The sequence below is a fragment of the Piliocolobus tephrosceles genome, chromosome 14 (assembly GCF_002776525.5).
Source record: "Piliocolobus tephrosceles isolate RC106 chromosome 14, ASM277652v3, whole genome shotgun sequence".
NCBI classification, from domain to species: domain Eukaryota; kingdom Metazoa; phylum Chordata; class Mammalia; order Primates; family Cercopithecidae; genus Piliocolobus; species Piliocolobus tephrosceles.
This window is the reverse complement of record NC_045447.1, coordinates 97,516,706-97,537,001: the sequence shown is the minus strand read 5'-3', so window position 1 is coordinate 97,537,001 and position 20,296 is coordinate 97,516,706. Positions and strand designations below refer to the sequence as shown.

The 20,296-nt window shown below is 39.1% G+C and overlaps 1 protein-coding gene across 2 annotated transcripts in view; it reads left to right on the top strand.

The window, feature by feature from the left end:
- The window catches only part of UBQLN1 (ubiquilin 1), a 49,492-nt gene that overhangs the window by 7,114 nt on the left and 22,082 nt on the right, over positions 1 to 20,296 (top strand). For both annotated transcript variants that reach the window (XM_023213369.2, XM_023213370.2), the window contains exons 2-3: positions 15,683 to 15,834; positions 18,726 to 18,841. In XM_023213369.2, the coding sequence (XP_023069137.1) occupies positions 15,683 to 15,834; positions 18,726 to 18,841 (268 nt within the window). The remainder of the gene's footprint in view (positions 1 to 15,682; positions 15,835 to 18,725; positions 18,842 to 20,296) is intronic.

Genomic DNA, 20,296 nt, shown 5'->3' with positions numbered 1-20,296 from the left:
GGGGGTCCCTATACCCTGTTAAGGGGACCATGAGATGAAACGATTTTCATAGTAATTCTGAGACGTTGTTTTTATTTTCCAGTCTAATTTTCTCAAAACTGGGCAGTGCAGTTGGCTAGAGTCTTTAAGGTGTGGGATATGACAACAGATATGTAAATCTAGCTGTCTTCTGTTATAAGACTAAAGCGATTTCCAAAAATTTAAAATAATGCCACTCTTATCACTGAGAAAATAGTTATTTTTCATAAGGATGTTATTTATATTAATATGTAGTGTATTATTTTTAAATGAATTTATTTTTAAAGATTATTCAGTTTTAATTTCTAATATTGTAAATACCAACAACTATAAATAAACAAAACTCTTTGGATTTCTGAAGTTGTAAAATGGTGTCCTGAGAGCAAAAATTTCTATGGTGGAGTATTTATTTATTTATTTATTTATTTATTTTCAACAAACATATCTGATATTTATTAAATGCTTTTTACATGCCAAGATTGAATATTTCATATGATTTAATTTTCTGTCAGCACAATCTTCAGAGGTAATCATAATTTATTTTTATTTTTATTTTTATTTTTTATTATACTTTAAGTTCTAGGGTACATGTGCATAACGTGCAGGTTTGTTACGTATGTATACCTGTGCCATGTTGGTGTGCTGCACCCATCAACTCGTCAGCACCCATCAATTCATCATTTATATCAGGTATAACTCCCCAATGCAATCCCTCCCCCCTCCCCCCTCCCTATGATAGGCCCCAGTGTGTGATGTTCCCCTTCCCGAGTCCAAGTGAACTCATTGTTCAGTTCCCACCTATGAGTGAGAACATGCGGTGTTTGGTTTTCTCTTCTTGTGATAGTTTGCTAAGAATGATGGTTTCCAGCTGCATCCATGTCCCTAAGTACGTCCTTAAAATATTGGGTAGTGGCTCCACTAAGTTGCCATTACCTCTTGCCTAGAAACTGCAGTAGCCTACTGATCAGTTGCCTCACTTTTCTATAACTCTCCTGCCAGCCATTCCAAGAGTGATCTCTGAAAAATGTGAATCAGAGCATGCCACTCTCTGTGTAAAGCTAATAGCTCCCTGTTGGTCTTAGAATATATAATGGGGTAGAGAGGCACTATGTAACACAGTTCCGTGCCCTCTCCATTTTCTGCAGATGCCTTCTTTCTTTGCTTGCTTGGCTGATTGCATTGACCTTCTAGTTCCTTGACCTGTTAATACTTTTTTCCTGCCTGAGGACTTTTGTACAGTTTGTTCTTGTTACCTAGAATGCAAGAACACTCTTTGCTCATTCCTCTTCCATCTTTAAATCTTAATGCAAAGGCCAGTTTCTCCGGGTAGTATCTATTTCTGATGTCCAGACTAGATTGGGATCCCCTGTTGGATTTCTCACAGCAGCCTGTTTTTAATAAGAATTCATCACAACTTAAAATTGTATATTTTTGTGATTCCTTCTCTTTAGAGAGGGGCTGTGATTGTTCACCATTGTATCACCAGAGCCTAGGGCTCAATAAATTGTTTACAGATGAATCTAGTCCATTATGTACAATAATGCATATTCAGTAATAACTACTTATTGTTGAACCTTTACTGAGTGTAGTATGTACATAATCTCATAGCTTCCAGCCCTCTTGTGGAAGCTTCCTCTTAAGCTCTTCCCCCTAGGTCACCACTCTCCAAGCACAACTCTTGATTGCTTCATGATGTTCACTCTTGCTTCTCTGCCTGGAACATTATTCTTCTAGAACCACCTTTGTTAGCTGGAGATTCTCATCTGAACCACAGAGCACAGAAAGTGATTTGAATAGCTATCCGTTCTCTCAAAGGTGGTTCATGATGAATATAATTTTAGATGTATAGGAGACAAGTTAATTCATTACATAGTGAGTGGTTCGCTGGAAAATGCTGGTTTATCAACCCGTTCTTCAGGAAAAACACTGATTTGTAGTGTTTGCTGGATTTCCATGATGTAAATATTGTCACTGTGGCAGATTTCAAGATACCGTTATTAAACTGGCTCACAAAATTTATGAAAATTTAAGACCCATTGCTTATAATGGGTGCCTTAGGGCAGGGGCCAGCAAACTGGTAGTCCAAATCTGCTGTGCCCATTTGCTTGTGTGTTATCTATGGCTCCTTTCAGAATAGACGGTGTGACTGCTAGAGCCAGAAATATTTACTGTCTAGCCCGTAACAGAAAGTTTGCTTACCCTGGTATTAGGGCTTCCTGTTACTAGATCTTGTTCATCAAAACATTTCTTATTGGAAATTTTTACCGTGACTTATTTTTTATAGAGATACAATGTGAGCTGGGATCAGTGGTTCACGCTTGTAGTCCCAACACTTTGCGGGGCTATGGTGGCAGGATTGCTTGAGCACCGTGGCTCAGTGATCATGGCCCACTGCAGCCTCCCGCTTCTGGAGTTCAAGACCAGCCTGACTACAAAAAAATAAAAATTTATCTAGGTGTGGTGGCACACACCTGTAGTCAAGCTAGTCCAGCAGGGTTGAGCCCAGGAGTTTGGAGGTTACAGTGAGCTATGATTGCACTGTTGCATTCCAGCTGTGGTGACAGTGTGAGATTTGGTGTCTTAAAAATAAAAAACAGTATGAGCCACATATGTAATTTTCCTGTTAGCCACTTTAATAAAAAGGAAAGACTGAAGTTAATTTTTTAATAGTGGTGACTCACACATAAAATTTATCACGTTAACCATTTTTAAGTGTTCAGTGACATTAAGTACATTCACAATCATTACCACCAGCCCTTTCCAGAACTCATCATCTTGCAAAACTGAAACCCTGTACCATATAAACAGTAACTCCCCATTTCCCCCATTCCCCCACCTCTAGCAACCACCATTCTTCTTTCTGTCTCTGAATTTGACCACTGTAGGTATTTTATATAAGTGGAGTAAGACAGTGTTTGGCCTTTTGTGATTAACTTATTTCCCTTAGTATGATGTCCACATGGTTCATTTATGTTGTAGCATGTGTCAGAATTTACTTTTTTTTTTTTGAGACAGGGTCTCACTTTGTCACCCAGGCTGGAGTGCAGTGGTACAATCATGGCTTGCTGCAACCTCTACCTCCTGAAGTTCAAGTGATCCTCCTGCCTTAGCCCTCCAAGTAGTTGGGACAACAAGCTCACGTCACCATGCTAGGCTGCTTTGTATTTATTTGTAGAGACAGGGTTTCGCCACTTTGCCCATGTTGGTTTTGAACTCCTCAGCTCAAGGAGTCTGCCTGCCTTGGTCTCCCAAAGTGCTAGGATTATACAGGTGTGAGCTATCACACACCCAGCCAGAATTTACTTGGTAAGACTGAATAATATTCCATTATATGTATGTACCACGTTTTTAAAATCCATTGATCTGTTGCTGGTCACTTGGGTTGCTTCCACCTTTTGGCTATTGTAATTTTAATATGCTTTATGTAACCCAGTATATCTAAAATATTTTAAAGTGTAATTGATAAAAAGACTGTAAAATATCTTGCATTTTAAAATACTAAGTCTTTGAAATGTATTTTGTAATTTACACTTAGAGTATATCTCAGTTTGAAGTAGCCACATTTCGAGTGCTTAATAGCCATATGTAGCTAGCGACTACTGAATTAGCACAGCTAATAAAGCTTTCAGGATGTGCTTCCACCTACCTTTTCTCCTGTTTTCATTGCATTTCAACCAGTTTGTATTGTCTCTTCCCCTACCCTCAAATATCACTAGCTCTTTCTCCCCCTTTTTGGGACTTTGCAAATGCTGCTAATGACAATGACATAATGGCCAATATTTATTGCAGGCTTGATTTGAAAAGCATGATGCATTATATTTTCTTAAAATGTCACACAGCTTTATGCTGAAAACACTGTTATTATCCTTTTTTTTAAAAATGAAGATGCTGTCCAGGCACGGTGGCTCATGCCGCTAATCACAGCAGTTGGGGAGGCCAAGGTGGGCGGATCATGTGAGGTCATGAATTTGAGACCAGACTGACCAACATGGAGAAACCCCATCTCTACTAAAAATACAACATTAGCCACGCGTGGTGGCGCATGCCTGTAATCCCGGGTACTCAGGAGGCTGAGGTGGGAGAATTGCTTGAACCTGGGAGGCGGAGGTTGCAGTCAGCTGAGATCACGCCATCACATTCCATCACACTCCAGCCTGCAGGACAGGAGTGAGACTTAAAAAAAGCCGGGTGTGGTGGTGCACGCCTGTAGTCCCAGCTACTCGGGAAACTAAGGTGGGAGAATCGCTTGAATTTGCGAGGCAGAGGTTGCAGTGAGCCGAGATCTCGCCACTGCAGTCCGGTCTAGGCGACAGAGGGAAACTGTCTTTTAAAAAAAATTTTTTTTTTGAAGCAGTGTCTTGTACTGTCGCCTCGGCTGGAGTGCAGTGGCGCAATCTCAGCTCACTGCAACCTCTGCCTCCTGGGTTGACACGACTCTCTTGCCTCAGCCTGCTGAGTAGCTGGGATCACAGGTGCACACCACTACACCCGGCTAATTTTTTGTATTTTTAGTAGAGATGGGATTTCACTATGTTGGCCAGACTGGTCTCGAATTCCTGACCTCATGATTCGCCCGCCTTTGCCTCCGAAAGTGCTGGGATTATAGGTGTGAGCTCCCATGCCCGGCCTAACTGTGTCTTAAAAAAAAAAAAAGATACTGAGACTCATGTTATTAATGTGATCAAATTCATACACATATTAAGTAGTAGACTCTAGATTCAAACCCAGTGACAAACTTGGGAGGAGGCCTCACTGATCCAGTGCCCCAAACTGCCTTGACTTTCCTTTGACTGGCTTTTCAGCCTTTAAAAATGGATTGAAGAGCTAGGTGTGGTGGTTCAAGCCTGTAGTCCCAGCTACTTGGGAGGCTGAGGTGGGAGAATTACTTGAGCCCAAGAGTTCCACGCCAGCCTGGGCAACATAACAATACTCTATCTTTTTAAAAAAAGTTTATTTAAATGTTAGTTCATCAGAGGGTAATTGGACGTAACAGTCTATATCTGATCATTGATTATAATCTCTGATACCATTTTGTGATTATATGGATTGTCTCCTTCACCGCCCCCCCCAGCCGCCCCGCAATACTGTAAGAACTTCAGGAGCAGGGACTGTTGTGCTTACTTTCTAATCCCATGTTGCCTAGAATTGTGGCCTGGGCACATACTGAGTAGACAAGTATTTATTAAATGACCAAATAGTGTTTTAAATATTTATTTGTAATATTTTGTACCTAGTTGGGATTTTTTTTTTTTTTTCCTTTTTTAGACAGTCTTGTTCTATCACCCAACCTGAAATGCAGTAGTGCCACCACGGCTCACTGCCACCTTGATCTTCTGGGCGCAAGCAATCCTCCCACTTCAGCTTCTGGAGAAGCTAGGACTGCAGACGTGCACCACCACACCCAGCTATTTTTTGTACTTTTTTTTGTTTTTTATTTTTTTGTTTGTTTTTATAGAGACAGGATTTCGCTGTGTTGCCCAGATAGGCTGGTTTTAGGAATATTTTAAGAATGTAATTTTGGAAAAATGTGTTTATTCTTAGTCATCTTGAATGTCTGATGGCATTATTACAGTTATTTTCCTGTACCAACAACTGCTACTACAAAAAAGATAAGAGAGATGATACATTAGCTTGATTTAATCTCTCCACATTGTTTACATAAATCAAAGTATCATATTGTGCTCCGTAAGTGTATACAATCATGATGGCAGGTGGATCATGAGGTCAAGAGTTCGAGACCATCCTGGCCAACATGGTGAAACCCCGTCTCTACTAAGAATACAAAAATTAGCTGGGCATGGTGGTGCGCACCTGTAGTCCCAGCTACTCAAGAGGCTGAGGCAGAAGAATCGCTTGAACCCGGGAGGCAGAGGTTGCAGTGAGCCAAGATCACGTGACTGCACCCTATCCTGGCAACAGAGTGAGACTCCGACTCAAAAATAGTAATAATAATAAAAAGTGAAGTTAAACTATACAAATACCATTAAATTGAGATTAGGAGCTTTTTTTAGAGACTGAAGTTGATACTTGAATCTGCCGCTCTTTGCAGAGACTATTGGATTAGCATACTTAACAGATTCCGTTTATTATATGAAAATATATGTGTGTATTTGCAAAATATTGTTGCTAGACCTGAACTCTGATTTTTCCAGGTATAATTATATAACTGTGAGTTAGTTTGATGTCCTATAGATATGACAACAGTCTGCTTGGTTTACTGGTTAAGCAACTGCTATATAGATGTCTAAAACTTGGGGGTAATTTTTTTTGTTTTTACTCTTTAAAGCTCTCTCCAGTTTTCTTAAAGGATATAACTTTAACATTTAACAAATACCTTATGCATATTTTTATTTTAAAATTAAGAAATTCAAATGATGTTGAAAAGTATAAAAAAGGGGACTGGGCGTGATGGCTCACACCTGTAAGCCCAGCACTTTGGGAGGCCGAAGCGGGCAGATCACAAGGTCAGGAGTTCAAGACCAGCCTGGCCAATATAGTGAAACCCCATCTCTACTAAAAAAATAAAAAAATTAGCCAGTGTGGTGGGGCGCACATGTACTCCCAGCTGCTCGGGAGGCTGAGGCAGGAGAATCACTTGAACCCAGGAGGTGGAGGTTGCAGTGAGTCAAGATCATGCCACTGCACTCCAGCCTGGGTGACAGAGTGAGACTTAGTCTCCAAAAAAAAAAAAAAAAAAAAGGGGGGGGGGGGGGCATTCAGCATAAAAGGTAAAGTTAACTTTTTTTTTTTGGTGATTCTGTCCAGAAAGGTATTTATATGTTCATATATAATTTTTGACTTTTGTTAAGCAAATGGGGTCAACCACCCACAATTTTCTTTATCTTACTCTTTTTACTTGTATTACCTTGGTAGTCTTTCCATGTAGAACTAGCTCATTAGACTGTTATTAATTATTTTTGTGATTTATTGTTTTGGTTTGCTTATGAATATTTTGAGAAAGGAAAGCGTGAACCTTAGAATTGGAGAAATCTGATGATGTGGTAAGGAGCTTTAATCATCTCAGCCTCACTGGCTACGTTTTTAACATATCATGTAATACTTGCTTCAGTAGATTGTTTGGAGGATTTTGTGACATCATATGCATAAAGTACCTGACTCAGAGTTTGTATGATTTACTTATCTTGGTTTCTTTCCCCACAGCCTTTTGTTCAGCAGTGAATTGAGTTTCAAGTTTTTGCAATAGAAGGAAGTATATCTATCCTAGCATGTGAATAGTGATATATTTAGTTTGTCATTCCTGTCAGATTTAAATCAGAGAGATTCTAAAAAATAAATTTTCTAAACAATACACTAACATTTGTGGCTGTGTACAGTTTTATGAGAGAGTGCCCCTTTCTCATATATGTTACATATTCAGTGGTTCTTTCTCATACTTGGCATCCTTGTATAAAGGGTTATGCAATGTTTTAAGTCATACTACTAACTTTAAGGTTAAACATCAGACTCTTGGAGAATGATAACTGACAGAACCATGTATATGGATGATTTATGGACATTTTTTCAAATGTTATTAGCAATATTGAGTAAGGAGCTAATTCAAAAATAGACTCTTGAAGGATCTCTGCCTTAAGATCCTGAAATAGCAAAGATTTGAATACAGCATTCAGATAACTATTTAGAGAATCCTTGCTAAATGCTGTTATTATGTGACTCTGTGGGAAATTTGTGTATGTTTTATCTTCAGAGCTGAAGTAAATTTTACTTTTGGATAGGTTGATTCCCACCCCCCAGGATGTTTAATAGGGTGAGATAATGGTTGTTTAAAAGCAAGTTTGGATGTTTGGATTTTGGAATATGTGTAAAGGGTGACAGTGTTGCTTTTAAAGTTAGATTAACTCCATTTTCAAAGTGTTTACAGTTTAGAGCTTATCCTTGCATAATTAGATTAGCAATATTTGAATGTCTTAGTGAGTGAATTGTGCCCAGGCAATTTCCATGTCTCGTAATTCTCCCATCCTGATGAAGAAACCAAGGCTCAGAGACAGGTTACATCCTCCAGGTCACAGAACTAGTATGTAGCAAAACCAAGATTTGAATTCAGGCCTCCCTGTTTCAAAAATATTCTTTCCTAATTTGATTCTCCTCTCTTCCCTCCATATGTGTGTCTCATTTTCTTCTCGAAAACAGTCGAGAACAGGGAGTAAGCAAAGTTGGCCCTCAACAGCTGAGATTGGCACAATAAAGTTGATACACTGTATCTTTTTCATTTCAGGACAGCATTTCACATTATTTGCACATTTTATTTGATACGGTTTTCTAACTCTTAATTATTTGCTGCTTTCCTTCCTCAGATTAAAAATAGAAAATTTAGGGGAGAAAGAAGGTATGCTTTCAAGACAGGAACTTGACAGTCTGGTTAAAAAAAAAAAGAAAAAGACAGATACAGGATACCTTGAGAGTCTGGAACAGTTATCACTATATTGCAGAACAGCAGTTGGTATTCACACCAGTAACTCAGCATTATCAAAAGTTAAAATTACATTGAGTAGAATGGAAAACAATTTTGGTGCTCACACAGGGGTAACCTTCAGTTAGCTGGAGAATCCACTCATGTGCAACACCTGGCTTTTGGATGATATTGAAAAAAATGAGGGGTTACTGAAAGTTGTTTTGTCTGTGCTGGGTTCATTTTGAAATCATTAAATTGCTTATTCCAAGGTGCATTAGAATTTTGATTCTTATGGTTTTGAGAAAACGTTTAGTAATTCTCAGCTTTCAGCTCTCTGGCCTGTAGTTATCGTAGGTTTATCAGTGCAAGACCAGAGTTGGATGTACATCCTATAGGAAATATGGATACTTTCAAGCCCATTCTATCATGTATCTTTAATTTTGAGTTAATAGTGACCACATAGGCTTAAGGGCAAGAATAATTTAATGTAGGTAATCTTTTTAATGGAAATTACAAAATTCTTCCTTCATGGTTCTGGCTATTCCCTAGATGAAAATATTTATTATTATTATTATTAATATTTTTGAGACGGAGTTTCGCTCTTTTTGCCCCAGGCTGGAGTGCAATGGCATGATCTCAGCTCACCGCAACCTCCGTCTCCCGGGTTTAAGTGATTCTCTTGCCCCAGCCTCCCAAGTAGCTGGGATTACAGGCATGTGCCACCATGCCTAGCTAATTTTGTATTTTTAGTAGAGATGGGGCTTCTCCATGTTGGTCAGGCTGGTCTCAAACTGCCGACCTCAGGTGATCCGCTGCGGCCTTCCAAAGTGCTGGGATTATGATGTGAGCCACTGTGCCTGGCCGAAAATATTTTGTATAATTGTAGTAAGTTTTATTTTTCTGCAGAGGAATAGTGTCAGTGAGCTACCTCTGTCTAAACAGCTTTGAGATTTTCTAAGATGGCTAATTAAGTTTTTCTATATCAGTACTGTTTAGCTTCTGATTTTTGCTGTTGTATGATAAAAGTGTAGATTAAACAGACAAGGAAGTTAAGTTCAAATGTTAGAGAAAATTTCTAGAAATTTTGAAGACAGTGTAATCTGAAAGCTATTTCTCTATTCTGTAGGAAGCAGAATAGAAGTTTAAAGATATTTGAAGTATATGCAGAATTTTTAGCTGTAGGACAAATTCCATTTAGATAAAAATACTACATTATTTAACTTGATTTAATTTTGTTAAATTAATAAACCATAAAATATGGTTTATTTGGAGAAGTGTACTATATCTGGCATGGTACAATTAAACTTAAGATTCATTTATCTTGGTTTCAAATAGAATGGCCGATAGCTGAACTTACACACACAGTTGTTTATCTCTTGGTTTTTGCTTGCTCATTCCAAGTTTTGTATCATTTTTACTCAGAACAAATCAATTTAACAGTAGTCTTCTACTTGGAAGTGGTTCTAATATCTAAATTAGGTGACCTTGGTTGTTTGAAAGTTAAAATAAGAACTGAATTATAAATGGTAGTCGTATGCAGTTCTCTGTAGTTCCCTAGAACTATACTGTATGCTATCACCATTTTTAACGTGTTTTCCAACTTTCAGCATGAAGTGCCATAAATTCGTACTTCAGGATTAAGATGTCCCTCCAGAACCAAGAGTCCCATGAGGCTGGAGGATCCCAGTATCTGTGACATTAATTGTCAACAGCTCTGTAAATTTGTGAGTGAACATGATTTCTCACATATCTGTCAGGACTTTGGTTTGGTTTCTTGAGGTTTTGTTGTAAGAAATGAATGTGAAAATGTGTGTGTGATGCTAGGTACAGCATAGCTGTATAATAATGATTAATGGAAGTAATTTTTGAATGTGTACTGTAGTGTCCTACTCTTCTGCATCTAGGACACCGTAGAGAAGCCCTTAGTCTGTCCAGAAAGCCCTGATTATCCTTCAGGTACTGATGCTGACAACTCATGGTTAGGAGACTCCTGTCTTTATGTCTAATGTTACCAGAGGTTCAACTGAGCTATATTCATTGCTGTTCTACTAGATTTTGAGATTATAGCTGTTTTGGATATCAGGTTTTAATTGTCTCTGCCACGTATTATGTTAATGGATGATCTTTTATCCTTCGGTGATTATCTCTGTTGTCATTTTCATGTCTTATATCCAGTCTGATCTGCTACCTAAAACTAAGTTCTCTTCATTTCATTTCCTTTCAGTTGACCTGCCCAAGATGAGACGTATGTGTATGTATTATATATATATGTATATATATATATTTTTTTTGAGATGAGTCCCGCTCTGTCACCCAGACTAGAAGGCAGTGGCGCGATTTTTGGCTCACTGCAACTTCTCCTCCTGGATTCAAGTGATTTTCAAGCCTCAGCCTCCCGAGTAACTGGGGTTACAGGCGTGTGCCACGATGCCAGGCTAATTTTTGTATTTTCAGTAGAGATGGGGTTTCACCATGTTGGCCAGGCTGATCTCAAATTCCTGACCTTAGATGATCCACCCACCTTGCCCTCCCAAAGTGTTGGGATTACCGTCATGAGCCAGTGCACCCGCCCTCAGTGAGGCATATTTTAGCTTTGGGGAAGGGAATAATTTGAAATTGAAATACTTGGGAGTGCAGGCTACCTGTGTTTCGACTTCCCGATGTTTCTGTTCTTTTTTGTTTTTTTTTTTTTGAGATAGGATCTGGTTCTGTTGCCTAAGCTGGAGTGCAGTGGCACGATCATAGCTCACTGCAGCCTCCAACTCCTGGACTCAAGCAGTCCTCCCATGTTGACCTCCCAAAGTGCTGAGGTTACAGGTATAAACCACCACGCCCAGCCCCTGCTGCAGCTTAAAAGTTCACGGTCAACTTTTAAAACTATTTTTATGAAAGTAGAGCATAGAAGAATACATATATCATAAATGTACAGGTTTGTGTTTTAGCCTAAAGGTCAAGAAAGTAGAACATGACATGAACTCCCAAGAAGTCACTTGCAAACTTAAGGTTACCACTATTCTCGCTTTGGACACCATGGATTTTGTTCCCAACCCTTAAAAAAAACAAAAAACTTCATATAAATGAAATCATACAATTTATCTTCATTTGTGATTGGCTTTTTTGCTCTGTGTTGAGGTATCCATGATGATATGTGGCAGTAGTTCATTTGTTGTCATTGGGAGTAATCTATTACATGACTGCACTATAGTTTATTCTACAGTTGAGGGACGTTTGGATTGTTTTCAGTTTTTGGCTAATATGAGTAATGTTGGTTCGAATGTTCTTGATTGTATTTGTTGATGTATTTGTTGTGGACATGTAATTTGTTAAATAGTGGAATTGTTGGGTCATAGGGTAAGCATATGTTCAACTTCTCTTGCAAAATGTTATTCTAAAATGTACTGATTTATACTTGTACCCACAGTGTGTGTGGTTTCCAGTTGCTCTGCATCCTGTGTAACACTCAGTCTTAAACTGATCCCTTCAGTGCATTTGTCACTGGTTTTAATTTAACGTTATCTGTGTTGTCATCTAAATGTAAAGGGTTTCATTTTTGTGAAATTCCTATTTCAATTTCTTGGCCTTTTTTTAGTTGGGTTGTGTTGCTTGGTGATTTGTAGAAATTTATGAAATCTGGATTTGAGCTGTGCTGGTTATGTTGCAAATTGTCTCTTTAAGGGCTTATCTTTTTACTCTGCTAATGATAGTTCAGTATATGGTGCCCCTTTAAAACAGTGGTTAGGTCTTTTTGTATCCCACTTAGGTCATCTTTTCCAATTGATCAACACTTGATTTCTTGTTACCTTTTTGGTAGTTTAATTGCATGTGGTCACAGAGTACAACTTGGTAAGATTTTAATTTTTTGAAATATGCTGACTTTCTTTATGGCCCAGGATATGTAGTCAAATTTAGTAAAGGCACTTAAAAAGAATGCTTATTCTGCAGTTGTTGGGTTATGGTTTATGCATGCCCAGTTAGGTCATATGTTAATTGTTCATATCTTTTCTTGTTTTTACTAATTCATTTTTGCCCATTTAGTCTGTCAATTTCTCTGAGATAAATGTATCACATTGTTTATAATAGCCAAAAGGTAGAAACAACCCAAATGCCCATCACCTGATGAGTGGATAAACAAAATAGGTGGTATATCCATACAATGGAATACTATTTGGCCATAGAAAGGGATGAAGTATTGACACATGCTATGACATGGGTGAATCTTGAAAACATGCCAAGTATAAGAAGCTAGTCACAAAGACCATATGTTATAATACTACCTTTATATGAAATACTTCTATGGAGACGGAAAGTATAAATTACTGGTTTCTTACGGTTGGAAGTGATGAGGCATAGGTAGGTGATAGCTGTAGGGTATAGATTTTTTTTGAGGTAATGAAAATGTTCTCAAATTGACTAACACATATCTGTGAATACTCCAGAAACCATTGAATTGTATACTTTAAATGAGTAAATTATGTGGTATGAGTTATGTCTCCATAAAACTTAAAAAATTCTATTGTTTTTGTGGGTATTTGAAAGGATGTAAGGAGAGATGCTTTTTTTTTTTTGAGACGGAGTTTCGCTGTTATCACCCAGGCTGGAGTGCAATGGCAGTCTCGGCTCACTGCAACCTCTGCCTCCCAGGTTCAAACGATTCTCCTGCCTCAGCCTCCTGAGTAGCTGGGATTACAAACACGCACCACCATGCCCAGCTAAGTTTTGAATTTTTAGTGGAGACGAGGTTTCACCATGTTGGCCAAGATGTTCTCGATCTCCTGACCTTGTGATCCGCCCGCCTCGGCCTCCCAAAGTGCTAGGATTACAGACATGAGCCATTGCGCCCGGCCAGATGCATGTCTTTAATCTAGCATCTTACCTTCAAATTCTAAAATGTGATAAAATGCTGTATAACTGTATGTTCAATAATTAAGTCATTTATTTCAGAATAACGAGGGATATCAAAGATTTTGGAAAGGATTTCTGAGTTTAAGGTTAAGAAACACAAATCTAGTTTTACCCTCATTTTGCATATGAAAAATAGTTAATCTGGATAGGTTTGTCTTTGAAGTCAAATCTAGGTTTGAATCCTAACTCCCAGTTTATTAGCTGTGTCAGTGTGGGGGGAAGGGAGACATCTGTAACCTCTTTTTCTGTGTCCGAAATAGGATTAAAATCTCTCTTCCTCACAAAATTGTTGAGTATTAAGAGAACTGGCATAGTAGTAGCTACCATTGATTGACTACTGCCTATATACCTGATGTTTGCATTTATGTACATTCTCGTTTAATCGTTACAAACCATGTGTTCTGCCATTCATTATATTATTATTTCGGATGGCTACTAAAGGGAAAAGGAGGTGTCTAATAATGGGAGGATAGTTAAATTATGACCTGTTTCTAGATATAGAATATCATGCAAATGGTGTTCTATGAAGATTTTCTCTTAGTTACTTGGAAATTGCTTGTCTTAGATAAAAGGATTATGTATCGTATGATTTCAAATAAAGGAAAGAAAATACAGATGGAAAAGTTTCAAAATATTTACTGAAGTTAATTTTGTGTTATCTTTATGCTTTTTTTGGTATTTTTCAAAATGTTAGCAATGTGTATGGGAGTTGACAAAGGTAAAGTAGATTTTTTAAAAACCAGTTGTTTACATTGGCTGTTGTAACTTGATTATGGAAAATTTTATTCATACACAAATGTAGAGTGTTAGGAACTTTCATGTACCTATCTCTGATTTTCAACAATGATACATAGCTTATCGTGTTTTTTATATATGCCTTCCCTTCCTTGTCCCCATAAGATTTTTTAAATCTCAGACATTCTATCATTTAATGTCTTTCCATTTAGCCTGACAACCAGAAAAATGCCCCTATGTATTTCCAAAACACCTTCTTGGCAGCAGTTTCCTCATCTATTGAGATCCACTGCTGTGGAACAGTGAGGTAGAGTAGTTTGAAGATGTGATTCTTTTCTGAATTTGGACTGATTTCCTGAGCCAGTCTTTTAATGTAGATTCCTGGGCCCACTCTGAAGCTTTCCTATTTGGGCAGTCTGGTAAAACCTAAGCATACTGGTGATTTTGGTAAAGATCTGAGAATAGTATAAGTAAGTTTTTCTTTATAGCATGACGCTCTTTTCTCTTGTCTGATTTTATATGTCTGGTCCCCGGAAAGCCTTTCTTCAGGTTTTATTGGCTACTTTGTAGTCTTTCTTTAGTTTTCACTTAGGAAAGCCTTCTCTGACTTCCCTTTATGCTTCCTGTGGACTTCATGGTTTTACTTGACTCTCATTGGACTGTTCACCATCAGGGAAAGAGTTGTGTCTTTTATCTTTGATTTTCCGTAGTACTGCTTGTTAATAAATATTGACTAAAATAAGTGGGAAGGATGGTCAGTATAATACAGATTAAGTATACCTTATCCAAAAGCTTTTTTTTTTTTTTTTTTTTTTTTAAACAGACTTGGGACCAGAAAAGTGTCTCAGATTTCAGTTTTTTTTTTTTTTTTTTTTGGAATATTTGCTTTATATACTTACTGGTTTAGCATTCCTAATGTGAAAATCCAAAGTTTGAAATGCTCCTGTGAGCATTTCCTTTGGGTGTCATGGATGCTCAGAAAGTTTTGGATGTTTGTGCATTTTAGATTTGGGGTATTTGCATTAGAGCTACTCCACCCCCAGGCCAAGAATATGAGATTGGCTGTGTATACTATATTCAACTAGAAAGAAAGGAACAGGACTGAAGATAGAAGTCTGAGGAATAGATTATTTTGGACATAGTAAGAGCTAATTGTGGCTCGAACTAAATTTGGTCTCGACATAAAAAGAATAAGGATATTGGGAAGCAATGCGTTGTTAGGCCTTAGCAGAGGATCGAACATAGGATATGTGCACTATGATAAGACCTTTGTGTTAGAGATGAAGTGATAATCATTTCTTACTAAGATCAAGATACTGACATAAGAAGGACGCATCTCTATATTGTTTGAATTGGGGAGTTTTTGTTTTGTTTTGTTTTTAGAGGCGGGATCTCGCTCTGTCACCCAGGCTGGAGTGCAGTGGTGTGATAATAGCTCACTGCAGCCTTGAACTCCTGGGCTCAAGCAGTCCTCCTGCCTCAGCCTCCTGGAACATTGGCATTATGGTGTTTCAACTGTAGTGTCTGTAGTAGTGGCCTCTATGAGGTACCTCTAGAACTAGACTGTATGGTGCTGTGCAAACAACTGTAATACATACTTACTTTATTTTTATTTAGTTTAAGGAAGAAATCTCTAAACGTTTTAAATCGCATACTGACCAACTTGTGTTGATATTTGCTGGAAAAATTTTGAAAGATCAAGATACCTTGAGTCAGCATGGAATTCATGATGGACTTACTGTTCACCTTGTCATTAAAACACAAAACAGGTATGGTTTTGGAAGATGTACAGCTTTAAAATCGTGGATAAATGTTCATACTTCTAAAAGTAACTAGTGTTGCCTGTAAATTAGTTTCCCTGTCATTAATATTTAAACATTTAAAATTCTTTCCTTGCTGTCGATAATGATTTTTTTTTAAAAAGTGATTCCATGTTAATGCTTACACGATTGTCAGATAACCATTTCATATTTTACAAGGTTCATTGGTATTTAGTTATTATACCTAAATTACTTGCATTAGAACAAGCAAGTTTTTAGCTTTTCTCTCTTATTTTGAAACGGAGCCTCACTTTGTCACCCAGGCTGGAGTGCAGTGGCGAGATCTTGGCTCACTGCAAGCTCCGCTTCCTGGGTTCATGCCATTCTCCTGCCTCAGCCTCCTGAGTAGCTGGGACTACAGGCGCCCACCGCTACGCCTGGCTAATTTTTTGTATTTTTAGTAGAGACGGGGTGTCACCGTGTTAGCCAGGATGGTCTCGATCTCCTGACCTCGTGATCTGCCCGCCTCGGCCTCTCAAAGTGCTGGGATTACAGGCGTGAGCCACCGCGCCAGGCCCAGCTTTTCTTTTAGTGAGGAAATTTTTAGACAAAGATCGTGAGTGACTTTTCTCCTTAGCAAACCACAAATTGATAATCATATTTCATTAAGTCTAAGGAACTTTTTTTCTTTTTTTTAAGCTACAGAGTCATGCCATGTTGCCCTGGCTGGGTTCAAGTGATGCGCCCATGTCAACCTGGGACCGTAGGTGTGTGCCACAGTGTCCAGCTGGCACCACCAGTTTTAAAGAGATAACCTTTGTGTATCACTAAGAAAGAATACTGCTAACTGAATTGATGTTTTCTTGTCACTTAAAAGGTTTATTTTATACTTAGTGAAAGAGCTCCTTTAGACTTACGTGGGTATGGAATTTTATCCTATCACTCTTGCATAACATACAAAGACTTAGTTGTCAGTGTCCATATTTTTTCATATAGCATCAAACTCTGTTCTGTCAAGAGTGTTGGTGGTATAGCATTTCTTAAGAGAGCTCTCCAGTATTTTCTCCAGGATTTTGTTCCAAGCCATTAACACTCATTCTGTAAGTTTTTATGCTGGTATTCACCAACAGCAAATACTTGCTTTACTCATTCAAAATATTCCTTCTATTTTGGTGCTATTCTGAATACATGGTAATTTCTCTCAGGGCCGATTAATGGTGTAATTTTTTTGAAGACACTTAATGTGGTAATTAAGCCTGTCATGTATGGTACAACAGTGTAGCCAGGCATTCAGTTGAAGTCATGTAGACTACATGTGCAGGAATGTAGTTGATGCCTGGCTGTCAGCAATTGGAAGACAGATCCTGATTTCAGAGATGTTAAAATGGAAAAATGTGTGCTTAGCTAAAGTCAGGGAAAGAAGCAATGAGTGAGATTCAAAACTCTTGTCTGGTATCATATGGAAAGGTTTTCTTTATTTCTTTACTTTTTTTTTTTTGAGACGGAATTTTGCTCTTATCACCCAGGCTGGAGTGCAGTGGCGCGATCTCGGCTCCCTGCAACGTCTGCCTCCAGGTTCAAGTGATTCTCCTGCCTCAGCCTCCCAAGTAGCTGGAATTACAGGCATGTGTCACCACGCCCGGCTAATTTTGTATTTTTAATAGAGATGGGGTTTCCCCATGTTGGCCAGGCTGGTCATGGACGTGTGACCTCAGGTCAGGCCTCCCAAAGTGCTGGCTTTACAGGCGTGAGCCACCTTGCCTGGCTTATTTCCTTTTAGAGATAATACTAAATAATAGGCCAGGCACGGTAGCTCACACCTGTAATCTGAGCACTTTGGGAGGGTGAGGCGGGGGCATCACCTGAGGTCAGGAGTTCCAGAGCAACCTGGTCAACGTGGTGAAACCCCATCTCTACTAAAAATACAAAAAATAGCCCGGCACAGTGACGTGGACCTGTAGTCCCAGCTACTCAGGAGGCTGAGGCAGGAGAATCGCTTGAACCTGGGAGGGGGAGGTTACAGTGAGCCGAAATCATGCCACTGCACCTCCAGCCTGGGTGACAGAGCAAGACTCTGTCTTTTAAAAAAAAAAAAAAAAGTAGTAATTATTAATCATATTGATTTGTTGGCTTTCTTTTGGTGAAGTCTCTCACTTTTTATTGTTTTCAAGAGTTTCAGGGGCCTGAGTAAAACTGGCTCATAACCCTTAAGAACGAGACGGGGATAGATAAAAAAGTTGTGGGTTTTTTTGTTTGTTTGTTTGTTTGTTTTTAAAGAGTCTCGCTCTGTCGCCCAGGCTGGAGTGCAGTGGTGCAATCTTGGCTCACTACAACCTCCACCTCCTGGGTTCAAGCAATCCTCCTTCCTCAGCCTCCTGAGTAGCTGGGATTACAGGCATGCGCCACCACTCCTGGCTAAGTTTTGTATTTTTAGTAGAGACAGGGTTTTACCATGTTGGCCAGGCTGGTCTTGAACTCCTGACCTCAGGTGATCACCTGCCTTGGCCTCCCAAAGTGCTGGGATTACAGGCGTGAACCACCACACCTGGCCAAGATAAAGAAGTTTTTTTATAGTCAAACTTTGTGGGTGTAACTGGTCACTGACTTCCCTCTTATGAAATAACCTGTCTCCCTCTCTTACATAAGCAATATGATTAAAACTAATGAAATATTTATGTACATTATACTCAGAGAGGAGGGGCAATTGCAGCATATTTTGTAGGATTTTATTTAATTTTGTTCTTTTTGTTCCTAATGCTTAGTTTTCGCAGGCTTTTTACTAAGTGATAATATGATTTGGTCTGAGAGTTTACTCTTTATTTCTAGATGTCAGGATTTCAGTGGTTCTTTTAAAAATAATCAGCTCTACTGCTTACTCTGTGATTAATTATTTTCCCTAGGCCTCAGGATCATTCAGCTCAGCAAACAAATACCGCTGGAAGCAATGTTACCACATCATCAACTCCTAATAGTAACTCGACATCTGGTTCTGCTACTAGCAACCCTTTTGGTTTAGGTAAGTGTCTTTAGTCATCCCAATAGGGATGGGAAAAAATACTCCTTTCCCTTCCTGGGTAGTTTCAGATAAAATGAGAAAATAAAACGTTATGTCACTTTAACAACAAAAATTTAAAAAAATAACTTATATATTCCTATAATTGTAGATATTAAGGAAATAGGTAGGGATATGGATATTCTTACATATGAGTTGGTGCCTGTTTGGACTAACGGAGGCAGGATGGTGCACTTCCGGGTTCTTCTTCACCACCAACTCTTCCCGTGTGTGCGAGAATGCAGCTGACACCCGGGAAGGTGCAGATTAATCAGGCATGCACCAGGTGATGTCAATCCGAGGAGACCAAGATTTACCTGGTGGCACCTGCGGAGCGGCCCCCCTCCCCCGACATGCCCGTGCCCCGGCTATTGCCCTTGCACTCCTAGAAAAGTCGCTCCCAGCAGATGTGCCAGGGGCGGGCTTTCTCAGCCCCCACTCTTGTCGGGACTGTATTAGAAACTCCGCCCCCCCACCCCTAGCTCCGGTCCCTGAAGCTAGATGACCAAAGAATAAATTTGCAGTTTTGCTTTTAGCCTTGCCTACTCGCTGGTTCTTTTGTGCCCACTCTGGTGGTCTTAGAAAAACAAATCAGTGCCTTTCTTTTTAATAATGAAAGAGATGTAGTGTGTGTATACCTGATCTGACTACCACATAATTTAGTATGAATAAGATTAGCTGGTTATTTATTTATTTATTTTTTTGAGACGGAATCTTGCTCTGTTAGCTGGTTATTAATCATAAGCCAGCGTCCCTGAATCATAATTTTTTCATTAGGAAAAGGAAGGAATCAGACTGCATTAGTTATTTTGTAACTGTCCTGAACACATGGAAAGGGGTCTGGGAAGCCAGCCTAGCCTAAAACTGCTTTTGCTTTTCTTATATTAGTTTTGTTTTATTTTTTAAGAGAGGCAGGATCTTGCTCAGTCACTGAGGCTAGAGTGCAGTGGTGCCATCATAGCTCACTGCAGTCTCAGCCTCCTGGCTTATGGTGTCCTGCCTTGGCATCCAAAATGCTGGGGTTACAGATGTGAGCCACTGTGCCTGGCCTGTGTTAGATTTATGTATTGAGGTTCTGTGGAAGAGTTTTTTTTTTTTTTGAGACAGAGTCTTGCTCTGTTGCCCAGGCTGGAGTGCAGTGGTGCATTCTCGGCTCACTGCAACCTCCGCCTCCCCGGTTCAAGCGATTCTCCTGCCTCAGCCTCCCGAGTAGGTGGGATTACAGGAGTGTGCCACCACGCCCGGCTAATTTGTTTGTATTTTTAGTAGAGATAGGATTTCACCGTGTTAGCCCAGATGGTCTAGATCTCTAGACCTTGTGATCCGCCGAAGTGCTGTTATCCATTATCTTTTGATAATAGATAGCCAAACTCAGTGGCTTGTTACAACAAAGCTTCATTTCTTGCTACATTTTTCTGT